This window comes from Impatiens glandulifera, chromosome 2 (assembly GCF_907164915.1).
Source record: "Impatiens glandulifera chromosome 2, dImpGla2.1, whole genome shotgun sequence".
Classification (NCBI taxonomy): domain Eukaryota; kingdom Viridiplantae; phylum Streptophyta; class Magnoliopsida; order Ericales; family Balsaminaceae; genus Impatiens; species Impatiens glandulifera.
This window is the reverse complement of record NC_061863.1, coordinates 50,724,685-50,742,157: the sequence shown is the minus strand read 5'-3', so window position 1 is coordinate 50,742,157 and position 17,473 is coordinate 50,724,685. Positions and strand designations below refer to the sequence as shown.

The 17,473-nt window shown below is 33.9% G+C and overlaps 4 protein-coding genes across 5 annotated transcripts; 2 read left to right on the top strand and 2 right to left on the bottom strand.

The window, feature by feature from the left end:
* Positions 1-1,050: 1,050 nt before the first annotated feature.
* On the top strand, positions 1,051-3,582 carry LOC124925946 (probable ADP-ribosylation factor GTPase-activating protein AGD11). The gene is made up of 10 exons (XM_047466090.1): positions 1,051-1,483; positions 1,560-1,680; positions 1,798-1,887; positions 1,968-2,052; positions 2,136-2,211; positions 2,294-2,457; positions 2,531-2,786; positions 2,847-2,963; positions 3,028-3,123; positions 3,199-3,582. The coding sequence occupies exons 2-10, from the start codon at positions 1,635-1,637 to the stop codon at positions 3,481-3,483; spliced, it is 1,215 nt and encodes a 404-aa protein (XP_047322046.1). The 5' UTR covers positions 1,051-1,483; positions 1,560-1,634; the 3' UTR covers positions 3,484-3,582.
* Positions 3,583-4,407: 825 nt separating this feature from the next.
* On the top strand, positions 4,408-9,585 carry LOC124925430 (protein WHAT'S THIS FACTOR 9, mitochondrial). Of its 2 annotated transcripts, none has more exons than XM_047465428.1 (2): positions 4,408-5,664; positions 9,449-9,585. In XM_047465428.1, coding segments are annotated over exons 1-2 (1,221 nt in total). In that variant the 5' UTR covers positions 4,408-4,445; the 3' UTR covers positions 9,451-9,585. The 2 variants fall into 2 exon arrangements, with proteins under 2 accessions (XP_047321384.1, XP_047321383.1); XM_047465427.1 differs by lacking the exon at positions 9,449-9,585 and adding an exon at positions 5,772-5,825.
* On the bottom strand, positions 5,948-8,732 carry LOC124925429 (phosphatidylinositol 4-phosphate 5-kinase 6-like). Its single transcript, XM_047465426.1, has 7 exons — positions 7,541-8,732; positions 7,135-7,468; positions 6,937-7,053; positions 6,665-6,858; positions 6,455-6,588; positions 6,312-6,387; positions 5,948-6,239 (listed from the first exon to the last, which is right to left on the bottom strand). Exons 1-7 carry the CDS (start codon positions 8,611-8,613, stop codon positions 5,948-5,950), a joined length of 2,220 nt encoding a protein of 739 aa, XP_047321382.1. The 5' UTR covers positions 8,614-8,732.
* Positions 9,466-9,934, bottom strand: LOC124925431 (putative RING-H2 finger protein ATL69). The gene has a single exon (XM_047465429.1). It carries the CDS (start codon positions 9,932-9,934, stop codon positions 9,509-9,511), a length of 426 nt encoding a protein of 141 aa, XP_047321385.1. The 3' UTR covers positions 9,466-9,508.
* Between the last annotated feature and the right edge of the window lie 7,539 nt (positions 9,935-17,473).

The following is a 17,473-nucleotide window of genomic DNA, read 5'->3' as shown; positions in this document are numbered from 1 at the left end:
TATTAAGATTTGAAAGTTGTTAATTTGATTTGAGAATTCAAACAATGAAGATTTGAAGAAGCATTGATTTGATTGAATAATTAAAAAAGAAAATTATAATTAGTGGTAGTATGCATTAGAATGCAGTTAGTTGCATAAAAACGTTTGAATTTGATTGTATTTAGCATAATGAATGTTATTTATTAATATAAGAAGATAACATAATCATAAAATTCTTGATATTGCTATTTATGAATTACTTTTCACTTGTTTTTCTATTAAAGAATAATATAATGATTTTCACTCCCATGACATTGATTTTAACTTAAGGTATTTTTAAACATAATCATAAATTTTGTCTCTTACAAAACACTTTACCCCATAAACTATCTTAGTGATTATGATTTTTTTTATAATTTAAACACAAATTTGTAATACATATTATCCAACAAATGATTTTCATCTGCATTGCAAGTCAGGCATGATGTGTAGCGTTTACTTTTTTTTCATATTTTTGTTTTGTTTTGGTGAGTACATATTTTCTATCATAATTTTACAAGATATTTGTTGATTGCTAATTCATTTTTGGTTGATTGACTTCATCTTTATCCATATATGTATCATTATGTTGTGATTTTAGTATTTTTTTTAGTTTGATTGAATGTGCTTTTGATGTTTAATATTTGAATAATTCATGTTATAACTTATAAAAATTTGGGTTGTTATAGGTTGTCCTAACAACAATATGTAAACACCAATATTAAATTTGATCACTCTTTGTTCACCTTATTTTCATTTTTAATGCCACATATATTTTTTTTCAGATATTCATATTAAACATTTAAGTTACAACATTTCTATCCCATTACACATTTGCAATTCATGAATTATTTTGTTTCTTCAAAATTAGTTTATGCAATATTTTTTAAATAAAAAAAAAAGTCATATAATTGTGACAACACACTTATGCGACAAACAGAAAATGTTAAAAAACAATTCACATGAATAGTTTATCATATAATTGTACACGTATGTATAGGGCCAAAGGCATCAAAGATATTTCTTGATTTTTCCACGAAGAGAGAGAGGGAGAGAGAGAGAAACACAAACACATATGATATGGCTGAATTAGCGTAAAATGATTCTGCCCAACTAATTATACCTAAAACAAACATCTTTTGACATTCGGATCATCCACCTCTTTGGCTTTTTTTTCTTGGGTTTTGAATCAAATTGAGAAAGAGAGAGAGAGAGAAAGAGGAAGGAAGGGGGGTGAGAGAGGAAGAAGATAGCTAAATATTCATTTAGGGATAACCAACAATCCAAGCTATAATTTCTTCCCCCACGTCCATGGCTTCATCTCTTTCCATCATCATTCTATTGTAATCTATCTATCTCTGTTGTCTGTGTTTCTATAATAAAGAAAGCTCCATTATATATATATATATTGTAAATCACGTTCAATCTCAAAATCTACATTTCTGGCATTTACTAGCCAAAAAAGGTAATCATCATCATCTCTATTTCTCTGTGGTTCAATTGGTTTTTCAAATTACTTGATTCTATATTGTTAATTGCAGGAAAGCCCTGAATTTATATGGTTGAATTGAAACTATAGTTGGTCTTGTTCTGGGTATGACATTTTAAGAGATAAAATGTCTATTTGTGAACAGGACCCGGATTTAAATTCTTCTTCTTCTGGTAATATTTCTCTTCAAATTGGTGCTTTTAATCATCAATGGTGTTTCTTTTCTTCATTCGATCTCATATGCACACCACCTGTTTGATTATTTGCTTCAATGAAAACATTTTTTTTAGGGTCAGCTTCGTGTCTCTTTGACCTCTTATGTGAGGACACTGCCAGGACTCAAAGCTGCTGCCAACGGGAAAGACAGATATATTTTCCAGGTTTAATACAAATGTTAGATTGATTTTGATTTTGATTTTGGTTTTGGTTTTGGTTTGAAATTAATCCATTTTTGTTTCAGCTCCACAAAGGAGACTTGAGAATTTGTTGGCTGAACCAGGCAATAAGGTCTGTGCAGATTGTGGCTCTCCAGATCCCAAATGGGTGTAAGTATCTTTCATCATCTTATCCATTGTTTTGTTCTTCAATTTTTTTCATAATTTTCGGTCATCAAAACAACCAAAAACAGGTCATTGAATCTGGGAGTGTTTATATGCATAAAATGTTCTGGAGTACACAGAAGCCTAGGAGTTCATATCTCCAAGGTACAATTACAAACTACTCCTATAATTCTCATATTCCAATTGTTTATAATCTATCATCTTTGATAATATCTCTTTATGGCAGGTTTTCTCGGTGAAGCTAGACGAATGGACAGACGAACAAGTTGATGATTTAATAGCCATGGGTGGAAACGATGTAATGAACACAAAGTATGAAGCTTCCGTTCCAGATTATCTCACGAAACCAAAACCAGATGCCCTTATAGAAGAGCGTTTTGATTTCATCAGGTCAGGACTTTCTCTTTGTGGAATTTTGATATGGTTTAAACCCATCTTATTATATATGGTTTTGAAACCTCAGGAGAAAATACGAGTCTCAACAATTCGCAGGCTCGGATGAAGAAGAGCCCATGTCGTGCCCATTCCCACCTACTGGCGCATGTTCATCAACGTCTAGCAGCAACAACAAATCAGATCCTTCAGATAATAATAAGAAGAATTTGGAGAAACAATCGACAGGTAAAGGTATTCATGGAATCGGACATGTCTTTCGCAACAGCTGGAGAAGGAAAGATCCTGAACACAAGAGGAAATCCAACTCAATGTCAATGTCAATGGTAATAATTAACTTGTATGAGTCTGTCATATATATACATATTTTAATCATGTTATTACAGGCAGGCATGGTGGAATTCGTCGGATTGATAAAGGTTAATGTCGTTCGCGGCACCAACTTAGCAGTCAGGGACGTAATGACCAGTGATCCATATGTTATCATCTCTTTGGGAGGACAAGTAAGGAAATTCTCTTAATTTGCAGATTTAAACAGAGTAATGAATAACCAATAACCCTGTGCAGTCTGTGAAGACTCGAGTGATTAAGAATAACCTAAATCCCGTCTGGAATGAACAGCTAATGTTGTCGATTCCTGAGCACATTCCTCCCCTGAAAGTGGTAAGTGATTGAAATAAAGAGGAGGGTAAAACTGATTTGTTCTTAATTGTAAATGAGTTTTGTTTATTTTTTCAGCTTGTGTACGATAAAGATACGTTTAAAGCAGACGACTTTATGGGGGAGGCGGAAATAGACCTGCAACCACTGTTGGCAGCTGCTAAAGCATCGGAGAGTACGTCGGAGATGGTGCCGATACAGCTGGAGAAATTCACGGCGGCGAGTAAAGAGAATGCGACGGTGAGAGACGGGGCGATCAGCGTTGTGGATGGGAGAGTGAAGCAAGAAATCGCGCTCCGGTTGCAGAATGTAGAGAGGGGAGTGCTGGAAATTGAACTTGAATGTGTTACTCTAACACAATAACTCTTCTTAATCACCTAACATTTTGCTATATACTGAAAACAAATAAAATAATATAAATTATTCAACTTGTAATTGAAAAACCTTTTTTTGTGTGTTTGAGATATTTACCCTTCTTTCAATTGTTAATGGATGTGTTTGAAAAAGCAATTTAGAAAAGATTGCATTCAATTCAATCAATAATTCATTTTTGTATGTTATTGAATATCTTCTTAAATTCAAAGAATTCAAAATAAATAAATATAATTTATTTTCCACTAGTTAAACTTTGAATTTAAAGAATAGAAATGATAGGGTTAGAAAAAATATTTAAAGGAAAGTTTTCAGATAAAAAAAAAGTATAGTTTAAAACAGTGTTTTAAAACCGGTGCTCGACTTAGTAAAGGTATCGGGTCACTAAATTAAGGGTCGACAGTTAAACCGCATGTTCAAAACCAGAACCGCATGATTCAGACCCGGTTTCTATTTCACAAATTTTCAAGAACCTATATATAATATATAATATGAATTTTATAAAAATTAATTTTTTAAAATTGCATAAGATTGAAAAATCTAACAAAATTCTTTTTATCAAATTCATCTAATTTCATCAAATTTTAAACTTCAAACAAATTTATAAAATCATAAATAACACAAGTATTTTAACCAGTAACAAAATCATTTCAACCAAAATAATTATTTTAAATAATAATAACTTAGAGGGCCACGACAAGTTAAAGAAACCCCGATTCCGGTTAGCTGTGAGTGCATTTCCGATCTGAAGTTTGGCTCGATTCGGTGAAACTGACAGGCCGAACCGGTTTTAAAAAAATTCATAAATAAGATTTTTTTTTTTTTATTTACTTTAAAAGTATCTTATTTATGATTTTTTTTATTTGTTATGAACCGGGAAATATTTAAAGTTTGAACCTTTGGGCATTTAACAAACCCTAGAATCTCTCTCAGCTGTTGGTGTGTTGGTGACGATGACTATGGCCATTAGACGATTCAGAGCGAAAAATCTTTGTAAATTATCATATTCCGAACCATCAATTCTCTATCACCTAAGCAAAGATCGACCCGCTTACAACTACACCCACAAATGCAACTATGTAGATGTCTACATGAAATGGAAGAAGGATCCTTTCTACGACTCAATTGAATCCATCCACAAGTCCGACGTGTTGAAGCCCTTGATTTCTCTCAAGAACTGCATTACCGCCTCTTCCGACGGCTGCATCCCTATCTCCGACGTTTCCAAACGTGTATATGAATTAGATGTTCCTGTTAAGGTCGCTAGATTCCTCAGACAATACCCATCTGTGTTCGAGGAGTTCGTCGGCCCCCAATACAATCACCCCTGGTTTCGTCTCACTCCAGAAGCCATCGAGCTCGATCGACAAGAGACAGATATTTATAGGACATTCAAGGCTGACATTCTTGAAAGGTTGAAGAAGTTCATTCTGATGAGCCGCGACAAGAGGCTTCCTTTCAAGATTATTAAGGGTTTTCAATGGTACTTAGGTCTACCCGACGAATTTCTTCAAAACCCAGAAGAGAATCTCGACGGTTCTTTTAAGATTGTGGAAATAGAAGATGGATTGAAGGGATTAGCGGTTGAAAACGATGGTAAAATTCTTTCAACATTACAGAAAAACGCTATAAAAAGAGGTTCATCGGAGACAATTGCATTTCCCCTGTTCCCATCTAAGGGAATGAGATTGAGGACTAAGATTGAAGACTGGCTGAATGAGTTTCAGAAGCTTCCATACGTATCACCATACGAGGATTACTCAGACATGAGAACCGACAGTGATTTATCAGAGAAACGAATTGTGGCTGTTCTTCACGAATTACAAACTCTGTTTGTGGAAAATGCTGTTGAGAGGAAGAGAATACTATTGCTTAAAAAGTACATGGGGTTGCCTCAGAAAGTTCATAAAGCATATGAGAGACATCCCCATATATTCTACTTATCATTGAGGAACAAAACCTGCACAGTGATTCTAAAAGAAGCATATCGCGATAAATCAGCTATAGAAGCTCATCCTCTTTCGAATGTGAGGAAGAAATACATTTCCCTGATGAAGAAATCTTATGTTATTCTCAAAAGCAGGAGGATTGATCACGGTTCTAATGTTAGTGAGCTTCCAATGTTAGACCTGGACGAGGGTGAAGAAGACGAGGAAAGATTGAGTCTACCTTGTAAGTGAAACATTTGTTCTTTTTAATCTTCAAGTCAAAAAAAGTAATCTTTATCAATTTTACACCTTGTACTGTACATTCAAGTTTATTCATCACCAAAATTGCAGACACAAGGTCCGACCAGGTAAAAAAGAATACATAAATCATCATCATTTACAATTTGACCTCGCCTGTCTTGTCTATATGTCTGTCCGTATATCTATCTATCTATATACCTATGAATCAAATGGGCGATGATCTGATCTTACTGGCATGCAGCAGCCAAGAAGACAACTTCTTCTTTTTAACTCTCATCCGCCAAGAACACTTTGTAAATGAAATCCCTGAAACGTTTCGCATACAGTTTTGGATCCACGGCTGAGATTGAAGTTGGGTCGTACTGGAAAGACTTGTAAGCATGTTCCAGTTTCTTGCTTATATCGTAATCCTGAAGAATATCTATAATACCGAAAAACATAATGACTTCGTAATACTCTCCTGTCGGTTCTCCGATTAGCTGAGCCTCACCTTCATTTTTTCTTACTGTCTTTTCTGCTCGCCCTGGCATGTTAATACCTAAGCTCACCGGTGGCCGTCTGCACAATCAACAAAGTTAAGAAAATCCACAATTTTGATCCTGAGTAAAGAGAAACTAAGATGTGTGTTACCTTGTGGGCTCCAAAAGCAAATGATCCATGTCTACTCTCGAAAGACGAGGTGGGGTTTGTCCTCCATTTTCAGATCCTGATAAGAACTAAGAAGTTAGTACAAATGAATATTGTGTAATAAAGAGAAACTGCTAGTGAAAAACCTGTTGGAGTACGAAAGCCAGACGTTCGAGGCTGCTCAATGGATGGAGTGACACCGCGGAAATGTAGGCCGACTAAAAGACTATAATCCATAATTCTCTCATTCTCTAGAAGTTCGCAATCTCTGTCCACTTGCCTGCAAATTCGATCCAATCCAATCATTATACATCCAATTTCTAAAGAAGGTAAAATGCTCTGAATCAAATTCTTACTTGCATAACTCTTGGTACCAGGCTTTCTGAAGTCGGAAGATATAGTTGAGATCAAGATCCTTAAGAGTGGTGTTTGCATCGATTTCAGATTCGGGTTTATCCGTTATACGCCCAAGAGAAGACCCTTTCAAATCAAACCGTCTGTGGATAGGATAGTCGGTGCAGAACAGGTTACCCATTATAACAAACCGAACCTGCCATTTGCTAAACGTTATTACATACACAGGTCCAAAAACTTAGTGTCCAAACATCTTCACATTGTTATTTATTACCTTCTTCTGGGCAGGACCTGTTAGTTTGACGCAATGAAGACCGAAGAATCTTGTTACTAAAGTATTCTCGAACGATCTAACGTGCTTATAGTAAGCGGGGAGCATCCTTATAAGAACCTGTCATCCGTAAGTAAGATAGGGAAAACGCAGAATGAAAGAATTTGTATTGGTTTTGAAGATGTAGTCTGCATGTCTCACCTTACATTCGGCTTTCTTCATGGTTTTGATCATGTACTTGTCATCGTTCGTCAAATAAAAGAAGCTTCCGCTTTTTCCAGGCGATGAAAGCTCCCTGAGGGCGTCATTTCCGCAGATGGAGAGCATGTAATCTGCTGCATCTACTTTGAACAGTTTCCTCAGAGTCCTGAAAACCAACGGACAGTAATCCTTCCATCTGAAATCGCAAGATTGATGAGGCGGAGTATGTTTTGATCCTTCAGGCGGAAACTTTGTCCATACTTTCTCCTTTGGATCGAAAGCCGATGACTTCAAATCGAGCGATGTAGATGGAGCTGGTCTTCCAACCGAATGTCTGCAAACAAAACACACATCAACAGAATTAATCAAAACCCTTTACTTTGTAAAGAACAAAAAAGAATACAACCTTATTCCAAGTTGCAGATTAAGCATAAGATCGTAATTCTTATGTCCTTTTGATATTGTCTGACCCTGTCTCTTAGCCGCCTTGAATTTTAAGGGATGCAAAGGTGTTCGTTTCGACAAATCCGATTCTTCCAATCCCAAATCGCCGCCTTCTCCATCGACATTGTTGAAACCGTGTAAATTACCGTTGACCCTCCCATCAACCGACATTCTCCTAGGTTTGGCCTCCTTAACCGCGTCAACACCCGGCCAACTAATCGTCTTCTGACAAGGAAAGATGTAAACTTTCTCGGCTTGGCAAACCGTGCATCCGTTCAAATCGTTGGTGAAAATGCTCTGCGGATCCCAATTCTGGTTACCCGAATCGGATGCAGTGGAAGGATAGAACGTCCCACTCTGTTCTTTGGGATCCTTATTCCAAACTCCCAAGTACAAACTCCCGTCTGCAAACTTAAACGTACCGTTCCCTTTGGGAAAACCATCTTCCCAACTGCCATCAAATCGATTCCCATTCGACCAGATCATCGTACCTTCGTCTCCGTTCATGTTTCCTCCTTTCCATTGGCCGATGTAATGGTTACCGTTGTTCCCCCAATGGTACCTCCCCTGTCCTTCTTGAACACCTTTTCTCCATTCCCCGTCGTAATAATCGCCATTGGCGTAGTTCTTAGTACCTTTACCCTGTTTAAGGTTCTTTATCCAGTTCCCTTTATACGTTCCTTCTCCTCCTGTATAAGTTCCATTTCCGTCCATAAAGCCTGATTTGAAATCACCCTCGTATGTGGCGCCTGAGGGCCAGCTGAATCTTCCTCTACCCATGATCTTTCCTTTGCTCCATTCGCCGACGTACATGCAACCGTCAGTCCAAAGGTATTTGCCTTGCCCGTGGGGTAAGTTGTCCGATAACTGGCCGCTGTAAAGGTCGCCATTAGATAAGGCCTTCATTGGTGATAAGTCGTCGGACATTATTGTTGGAGGAGATTGTTGTTTGTTTGTTCTGTTTTTTGCAGCTTCTTGTGATTTTCTTACTGTTAATTCCCACGCCTTTGGAATGCCGACCGGCTCTTTGCTCATTCTCCGCCTGAAAAAACAGCTCTGCTGACATAATAATCCTTTTTTTTTTTCTTAGACAAGATCAAGACCCATTTGAAATCAGGCCGACCGTGATTTGTTTATGGAATTGAAGATGAATGATGTTAGGGATTGGTGGTGGCAAAGCAGAAGAAGGTGGTGGGAATGGAAGAAAAGAATGGGGTTTTTACTCATGATTTTTGTTTCTTTTGTTTCTTTTTGCGTCAGCGAAAGATTGAACAAACCATGGTTGGTTGTTGAATGCCGAGTTTGACTCCTAAATCTACTAACAGAACGGACATTTGGAAGGAGGAGAAAGATGAGAGGGGGTGATGGAGATGATTTAGCTGCCTCCCTCCTCCTATATTTTAGTCTCATCAAACTACCATATGTTTATTATATTTATATTTCATAAATATCTGCAACTAGCCTCAACTTTAATTATAAAATATGATTACCTGCCTGAAAATTATAAAACCCATAATACATCAGATCAAATATTACTATTCGAAACTCCTCCCACCTAGATAATCTAATATCAAATATCACAGATTCGATTCTCACTTAAAACGCTTTAAGTTGAAATGGGTGTATGCTACATCACTTATTTAAGAAAAAAAATGATTCATTCTTCGATGTATGTATGTTTGTGTCTAAGTACTCTAATTTGGTCATTTTGTTTCTTATATTATAGTTTGGTCACTAAGTAGGTTTTAATTCTTGATATCCACTTACTATTTTGCAATCTTCATTTCCTTCTTATCCATACTTAATTTGTTAATGCATGCAAATGTTTCTTTTTGGCTCTTCTAATTGGATACTCTTTCTTGTCCCCTAGAATGGTGAACTATTTTCTTTAGCAATTGATGAGAATAATAAATGAAAGTAGTTAGAGAAATTAAAAGTGAGGTGGAGACACTAGTGTTAAAGGATCAGGGGAGTTCCGGCAGAGGGGACAGGTGAAGCTCAGTCGAAGCCAGTGGTCGACGCAGTTTGCGTGGAAGCAATGGTTGCAGTCTGGAATGCAGCGTACTGTGTCCAGGGGACGGTAATCGGCGAGGCAAATCGAACAAGGCCCTTCCTTCACTGCCGCTGCCGGAGGAAGTCTCATGCTCTCTCCCACCACATGAACATTATCAACTGCAGTAGTCAGCTCCAGAGGGAGGACACGGCCGGATTCACCAGCACCATGACCAGCAACTCCATATGCCCGGAAGCAAGCGTAAGAAGTGAGAGTAATTGTTGATATGAGGATCAGAATCATGATGGCAATGGCGATCCCATATCCCAGACCCACATCGGTAGCCGCTACTGGGGTTGTCATATTATATTATAGCCACGATCCTGAAGAGAGAAATAGAGAAACTGTGTGTTTTGTACTTAAAAAAGAAGCAACATCTAGATGAGGAAATGTCATTTTTAAATATAATAGTATTGGGTTCATTTTTTAAATATAAATTAATTTTGTACTTTAAAAGAGACAAAAGAGTTGTTTTTTTTATAATATATTAATTATATTTTTAAATAAATATATGTATATATAAAATAAACAAAATATTTTGGAAATATACTCAATATTAAGTAGCTTGATGAAGGGCAGGTGGAGAAGTCCCGCCGGGTCCCCGCAAGAATTTAATGAGCTTTGGACCCGAAATCCCACTATCAAATATTTAATTCATCTTGTCATTTATTAGCTTACTTGTTTTTTCCACCATTTTTTTTAAAGGGTGTTTTCCATCATTAAATCTATAATATGTTAATTGAATTAAATTACATTCTATAAAAACAAAATCAATAATATAGACACTCATTTCTCATCTAAATTTTATAGTTTATATTTCCAAAATTATCAATTAATTTTGAAGTAATTAAGTTTCTAAGTTAAAAATACTATGACTTTTATTATATTTAAGATATTTAAGGTTTTAATTAATTAAAATTATTTTAAATGTTAAAAATGATAATATATATATATATATAATTCAGATTTTATATGCATATATATAATTAATTTTAATTAGATTAGTTAGTTTATTAACAACCTATATTAATTAAAAAATAAATTTTTTTGGGATTGTAACTCCCGAAAAATTCATGTTACGGAAAAGTTCGAAATTCGAGAAATTTTAATTTAATTTTGTGTGTCAGATTTTTTTTTTTAAAATTATTAATTTTAAAGATTTATAAAATATGTGCTGAATTTTTTAAATTAGTAATAACAATAATTAATTTATGGTCAAATTTTAAATAATTTTTTAAATTTAGAATAATTAAATTAAAATATGATCTTCAAATAAATCTGTATTTAAATTAATTAGAAATAATTAATTAAAAAAATTATTTATCTCATAAATATATATACAAACATATTTTTAACCAGAGTTTCATTTTGGTTCGTAGTTTAATAATACTCGAGAAAGACTTTTGCGTTATATCCTCTGTACCCGTTAGAAAACTATCTCTACTTTATAAAATCATGGCTTTGGGAAATTTTGTTGTATAATGTTTTGTTTTAACCAATTATTCATTTAGTCTTAAACATTCACAAATTTTCGTGTATTTTAACTTTTAACAACAATATTTAAATATTGGTATATGTAGCTAATTACGATTATTGAAGAAGAATGTATCTGAATATCAGTTTTAAAGTCATTAGGGTTTAAAAATAAATCTAAATAATCTCTTATAAAAAAAATTATGAAAATATGTCATTTTTAGAAAATGGTTAGGTTTTCAAAATTATAAAAATAATTTGAAAATTAAAAAGTAGAACTAAACCGACTCTAGGACTGGTGCTATCGGTCCTTGGTCTTGGGTTGGAACCCCTTCGGTCGAGGTTTGAGGATTCTCAGTTGGGGTGATGAAGTCCTCAGTTGAGGTTTGAGAATTCTCGGTCGAGGTGCTGAAGTCCTTGGTCGGATCCCTAGGTCGAGGTTCGAAGATTCTTAGTCGTGGTGTTAGAATCATCGGTCAAACTCCTTCGGTTGAGGCTAAACCTGGGCTAGATTTCTCGCTCCTCAAGAACACCAAATTGCAGGTTTGGTGATTTTGTTTGGGTCCGGACTGTTCATTCTGACCAATTCAAGAACTGTAATTTCTATTATTTATAAAAAAATTAATTTTTGATCAAACATGATCGAGTTGGATTGGAACTAGTCAAAATAGGTTCCTAATATAATTAAAAACATGTTGGAAAGCTTTTTGGGGTGCTGCTCTTGAGAAATAACTCAAGAATAGAAAACCCAATTTTTAAATTCAAATTTAGGGTTTTTGATTTAGGTTGATTGATCAGGTTTGACTTCAATAGAAAGTTTATAAATGATCCTATGACCGTTTCTCAATTAAGAAATCGAACAAGCATGTAATATTTGAAATTGGAAAAATTGAAACATAAAAATTTCAATATAAACTGGTAATTCAAAACAGAGGGTGATTGGAAACTTATTGAAAGTTGGAGAATACTCCTTAACTCTTAAGAAAACTTCATGACTGCTTGAATTAGAGTTTCAAGGAATTTCGAGGCCTTGTTTAAAAATTCCAAAATTCCAGAAAAATGTTTAAAGCTTTAATGGCGGATTTTTCCAAAACTTGATTGAGGGCTTGAGAGTGGATCTCTTGCCTTCGGTTTTCTCAAGAAAGGCTATTTATAGCCTCCCGAAGTCAGTTTGTGAAGTAAGTGGATCGGAATAAGTCAAATAGTCATTGATGGAATTTTGGTTGTTCTCCGGTCAATTATCGATATATGCATCGATGATGCTCCTAAGTGTAGGGAAAATGATCACCAGAGTAGGGTGATCATTTCACATTTTGAACGAAGTCAAAATGTGGAGAAACAATAAAGTTCCATTTTTGAAAGATCAAAGATGGTTATCGCTCTTATTTGTTCGTTGTTGCGAAGAAGACGAAGACGCAGGGTGAAACGACGTTGTTTTGAGCTTCTGTGTTTGAGCATCAAGGGAAGGCTAAAATGACGACGTTTCAGGCCTAAGCGCGGACGTTGGACGTTCTGTTAGCGCTCAGTTGGCAATGAGTGACCTGCATGGTCTGGGCTGACGCCGTTGGAGGAGTCCGTCTGCTAATCCCCTACTGCACGAAAACGTCTCACTTTTGTTGCAGCGGGCTACGCGGATGGCTCTTGGGCATTAGATGATGATCCAACGCTCATTCGAAGGCTGTGGCTTCTGCTTTAGCGATCCGTCCAGATTTCGGCCACACAGGATCATGCTCCATTTTCAACCTAAGAGTTTGTTTGAAACTTGATTTTTCTTTTATCCCTTTAGCTTTATTTTTTATCCATAAAATATTCAAAATATTTTTAATAAATATGACATTTATTTTGCCAATTTATTTTATATTTTGTATATTTGTGGATTATAATAAATAATTTATTTGAGATAAAATGGATAACAACATTTATCATAAATTATTTATTTTAATCCTTTGATTATTTTAAAATTAATTTAAGATAAAATGAATATAATTATTTATCCCAAATTATTTTTATTATTTAAAATTTATTTATTTAAAATAATCATTTTAAAATTTATAAAATGGGTATATAAAATTTTAGTGCTTATATAGATATAAAACTAGGTCTATTGTTTTTCAACTTAGAAATATTGGTATTAATTATAGTTAGTTTAACTAACATGTATCTCGTGCATTTGCATGAGTAATAATATAAAAACCGTGAAAAAAATATTACGGTAAAAATGTTTATGGGCGAGTCAACCCACAATCCGACCCAAGTATCTATTTACTCTCACATATATATCCAAATTAACCACAACTCTCGACCCAGCAATCCAGACACTTTTAAAATTAAGCATCATTGTATATATATAAATTTTATTTATTAATTAATTAATTAAATTATAAATGTTAAGGGTATAAGACTTGGTTTTATTCTTTCTATTTTACTTTTTGTTTAATTAAAAAGTTAGTTATTTTTAACTTTTAGAAAGTTAGTTGGCTTCTAATTTTGTAAAGTTAGTTGGTTTTTTAAGAAAGTTAGTTAGCTTTTACTTTTTACTTTGGAAAGTTAGTTAGTATGTATTTTAGAAAGTTAATTAGTTTTCTTATAAAATTAATTAGATTAGTTAAGAGTTAATTTAATTTCATAATTAATTTTATAAATAATATTGTTCTTTTTTTTTGTTTTTTTGTAGGGAATTTTAAAGAAACCAAAATATGGAGAATCATGGGTGGAAGAAGGTTAAGATCTATGTTAAAGATCAAGAAAGCCCAAGATTCATTTCAAGATCAAAAGAAAATGCCAAGATCCATTTCAAGATCAAAAGAAAATGCCAAGATCCATTTCATGATCAAAAGAAAAGACTAAGATCCATTTCAAGATCAAAAGAAAAGGCCAAGATCTACTTAAGAAAGGGCGTGCCATTTTTGAAATTAAAGTCAATGTAAAGTCAAGGCATGGATCCAGCCAAGGGACCTAACCGGTGACCCGACCCAAGATCCAACCAAGAAGAGCACATGGATCTTCACCTTCTATGTGAGTCATGAAGGAATGAGGGAAATACTTGTCATTGGTTCAAAATTTAAATGGATAACTAATGACATCATAACCAAGAAATGCTTGATTTCTATTGGCCAAAAATGTCATCACACCTCATTTCTTGACCTGTCAAGAGGAAAAAGCATTAAAAACAATACTTTGATGTAATGTGAAGGAGGGAGCCAAGTCTCCACCTCCAAGAAATTCAAATAGATAACAAACTCTCAATGATTTTAAATGGGACTTGGACTTTTAGGATTTTTTAGTATTCCCTATATAAACTAACCTAGAACACTTGCACAACCCCTTCTTTTTCATTCCCTCTTGCCCTTAGGCTTCCCAAGTGCTTTACCATCATCAACCTTAAGCAAGAACACCAAACTAGTTAGGTTTGTGTCAAAAGTTTCTTGATTAAGGGGATTTTGGCCAGCCCTTCAAAGATCAAGAAAGTCATCCTATGTAAGGCTTCTTGACCTTTTTTTTTCTATTACATTCTGCATCTCAATATATATATATATATATATATATATATATATATATATATCAACAAAAAAGTTTGATTTGCGATACATTTTATCGATTAAATTACGAATATGGGTAAATTTACTTGATAAGAATAAAATGATTGTTGGATAATAACATTGTTGGAAATGTTGCGATTAGATTTTCAGCTTCAAATTGATTACATTGAAAAAAATATAAAATATTGTTAAAGACGTTATTAAATTAAATTTATAATATTTATCCCCATTTTTTGATTAATTAATTTTAATAGTAAATCTTCTATGAATATAGCGACAAATAATGTTTATAACATTACCTATTCAATCGTAACTTTTCAAATTTCCACTTACTTTTGAATGCTATATGATTAGTGACATTGAGATAATATTTGTTTGATGATTATGCGATTATTTAATTCATGTCACAAAATAAGTTTAGTTGAATGACTTATGAGTACATAGTGATTAATCCAGTAATACATTAACAGTATATTTTTGGTGATATTTTAGTTTATGATGTATTAACAATTGCAGGGGTGAATGATGTGGCTGAATATAATGTTGTAGTTCTTGTGTGTGGCTAATTTTAATGTTCTGGTGTCCTATTATTATTAAAATCATATTTAACAGAAATCTAAGAATTATTTAATCTTGAATGTTAGCCCAATTGGGAGTAGGAGTTCGTCAGAATTACATAAACTCGAATTATATAAGCCTAAATTATTCCAACCTCTTATTTCTATAGAGGGAGATAAGTGAGTAGGAAGACTACCATTTCATTATTTCATTGTTTGAATTATGAACTTACAATTTTTTTTCTTCAAAATGCAGCTTTGAGCCAGACATCACCCGAGATATAAATCGAATTATTACATATTTATGGAGGGGTGCTTATTTCAATTGGAACCAGGTCCCCCAAGACATTAAAGATGTTTGGTGGAGACATTTTGCGGTATGTCAAAAAACCTTATTTCGATTAATAACAGTTACATACAAAATTGTATGAACCACTCGTTTATTATCCCTGTTCACTACATTTATAGAACACTTTTCGGTGGGAACCAGCCATGGAACAATTTGTCAATAAACTATTTCGAAAAAAAGCAAGTGCCAAGATTAGAAACTTTGTGAATCGAGCAAAGAAAAAAATGAAGAAGCCCTCACACGTGACAATCGAAGATTGAGATTTAATAAAAGTTAATTTCATGGAAAATGAGTACATGAAGAAGTGTACAAAGGTGCAGACTCATAGATTGAAGTACACCAAAGAAGGTGGAGTTGCATACTGTGGGGATCAATAAATGCCAATGAGCATCGGAAAAGATTGGTTGGTAACTAAAACAGTTCATTCACTATATTTAAGGTTTATGGTGATTTCACTTTATATATACATTTATTTACTAAAATATAGTCTATTCAACTTAAAAGACATCCCACTGTCTTAAAGGTCTTCCGAAAGACATTTCAAAAGAAAATTGGGGGTTAGAGTGGTAAAAGAGCAGAAGAGTTGGTGGTTTGTATTCACAAAGTTATTATTAAATGTCGATTAATTTACTAATACATAAAAGAATAACATCACTAATTATTTTTTCTGAAAATTATTGGATTTAGGAAAATTTTGAGCAAGTGAAACAAATTCAAGAATCACTGTCAGAAAGAGAACGAAAAAGCGATTATGATCTTTGGATTGAAGCGTCTGGAGTTCCCACAAATGAAAGAGTGTTTGGACTAAGTTTTGTGGGAAAAACAGAAGTTGGAGCTCGGGTCCATCAAACACTGAACTTTCTTTGGAGGTTTTCCAACTGAAGACATGGAATGAAGAGAAAGAAGCTTTAATTGCAACATAAGAAGTGAAAGTTGTAGCTCAAGAAGAGAAAATTAAAGCTCACAAGGAACGGATAACCGCTCAAGACGAAGAGATTGGGAACTTAAAGGTCAAACAAGAAATTCTTACGAAAGAGAATAAAGAGTGTGACCAAAAAATGAATGCAATGAGTGAGCAGTTGGCAATATTAATGAGGATATATGATAACTCAGGTGTATCCATGTCCGGTGAGTTTTCCCTCACCCAGGGAAAGTGGCACAAATTTATGCAATCATTCGGGTAGGCTCTTAATTAACAAACTAATTTAAATTGTTAGATTAGTAATTCGTTACATAGTTTGAAACATCTCAATACCACATGCTACATACTTTTGGCATGCGTGGAAATCAACATTTGATGATGAAGGTAATTATTATATATATATATATATGAAATATTTTTGGTATGTCCACTATATATAATATGTTTGTTAGTAAATACATCCTTTAAACTTTTTGTTCATAATAAAAGTGACATGTGTTTTAATGTGTTATGTAGGTTGATTTAGGAAGAAGAGAAAACAATTATGGGGCACATTTTTTGGATGCATGTTTTGATGGAGGTAAATAGATTAGTTTTTGATATGTTCTGATTAGTCAAATATAAGGAGTTTATGCGTTTTGGATTAGTAGGGTAATCTGTTTTTTTGGATTAGTACACTTTCATGTGTTTCTATGTCTTTAATGTTAAACATATTTTAGTTTTGGAATTTAAAATATGTACATGAATGTTTTTGTTGTGTTCATATTTCATTGAATTTAGTTATTATAATTGTTTTTGCTAAATAGTTTTGAAAAGCATGGAAGACAATTTCATAGTTCTTTCTTGCGAATTAATGTACATATTGCGATTAAAATAAGAATATATAACCAAAATCTAATTTTGAAATAGAATAAAGAAAGTCGTAAAATGAGTGTCTATGAGACTATTTAACGATATTCCAATATCCGTTGTACTATTTCAAATTTAAACGGAAAAAATACA

Coding starts and splice junctions, on each gene's coding strand:
- LOC124925946 (XM_047466090.1), top strand. CDS start 1,635: ATGTCTATTTGTGAACAGGACCCGGATTTAAATTCTTCTTCTTCTG. Junction 2,787..2,846: donor ACTCAATGTCAATGTCAATG/GTAATAATTAAC, acceptor ATGTTATTACAG/GCAGGCATGGTGGAATTCGT. Junction 3,124..3,198: donor ACATTCCTCCCCTGAAAGTG/GTAAGTGATTGA, acceptor TTATTTTTTCAG/CTTGTGTACGATAAAGATAC.
- LOC124925430 (XM_047465427.1), top strand. CDS start 4,446: ATGACTATGGCCATTAGACGATTCAGAGCGAAAAATCTTTGTAAATTA. Junction 5,665..5,771: donor GGAAAGATTGAGTCTACCTT/GTAAGTGAAACA, acceptor CCAAAATTGCAG/ACACAAGGTCCGACCAGGTA.
- LOC124925431 (XM_047465429.1), bottom strand. CDS start 9,934: ATGACAACCCCAGTAGCGGCTACCGATGTGGGTCTGGGATATGGGATC.
- LOC124925429 (XM_047465426.1), bottom strand. CDS start 8,613: ATGAGCAAAGAGCCGGTCGGCATTCCAAAGGCGTGGGAATTAACAGTA. Junction 7,054..7,134: donor TGAAGAAAGCCGAATGTAAG/GTGAGACATGCA, acceptor TACGGATGACAG/GTTCTTATAAGGATGCTCCC. Junction 6,859..6,936: donor CAGGTCCTGCCCAGAAGAAG/GTAATAAATAAC, acceptor AGCAAATGGCAG/GTTCGGTTTGTTATAATGGG.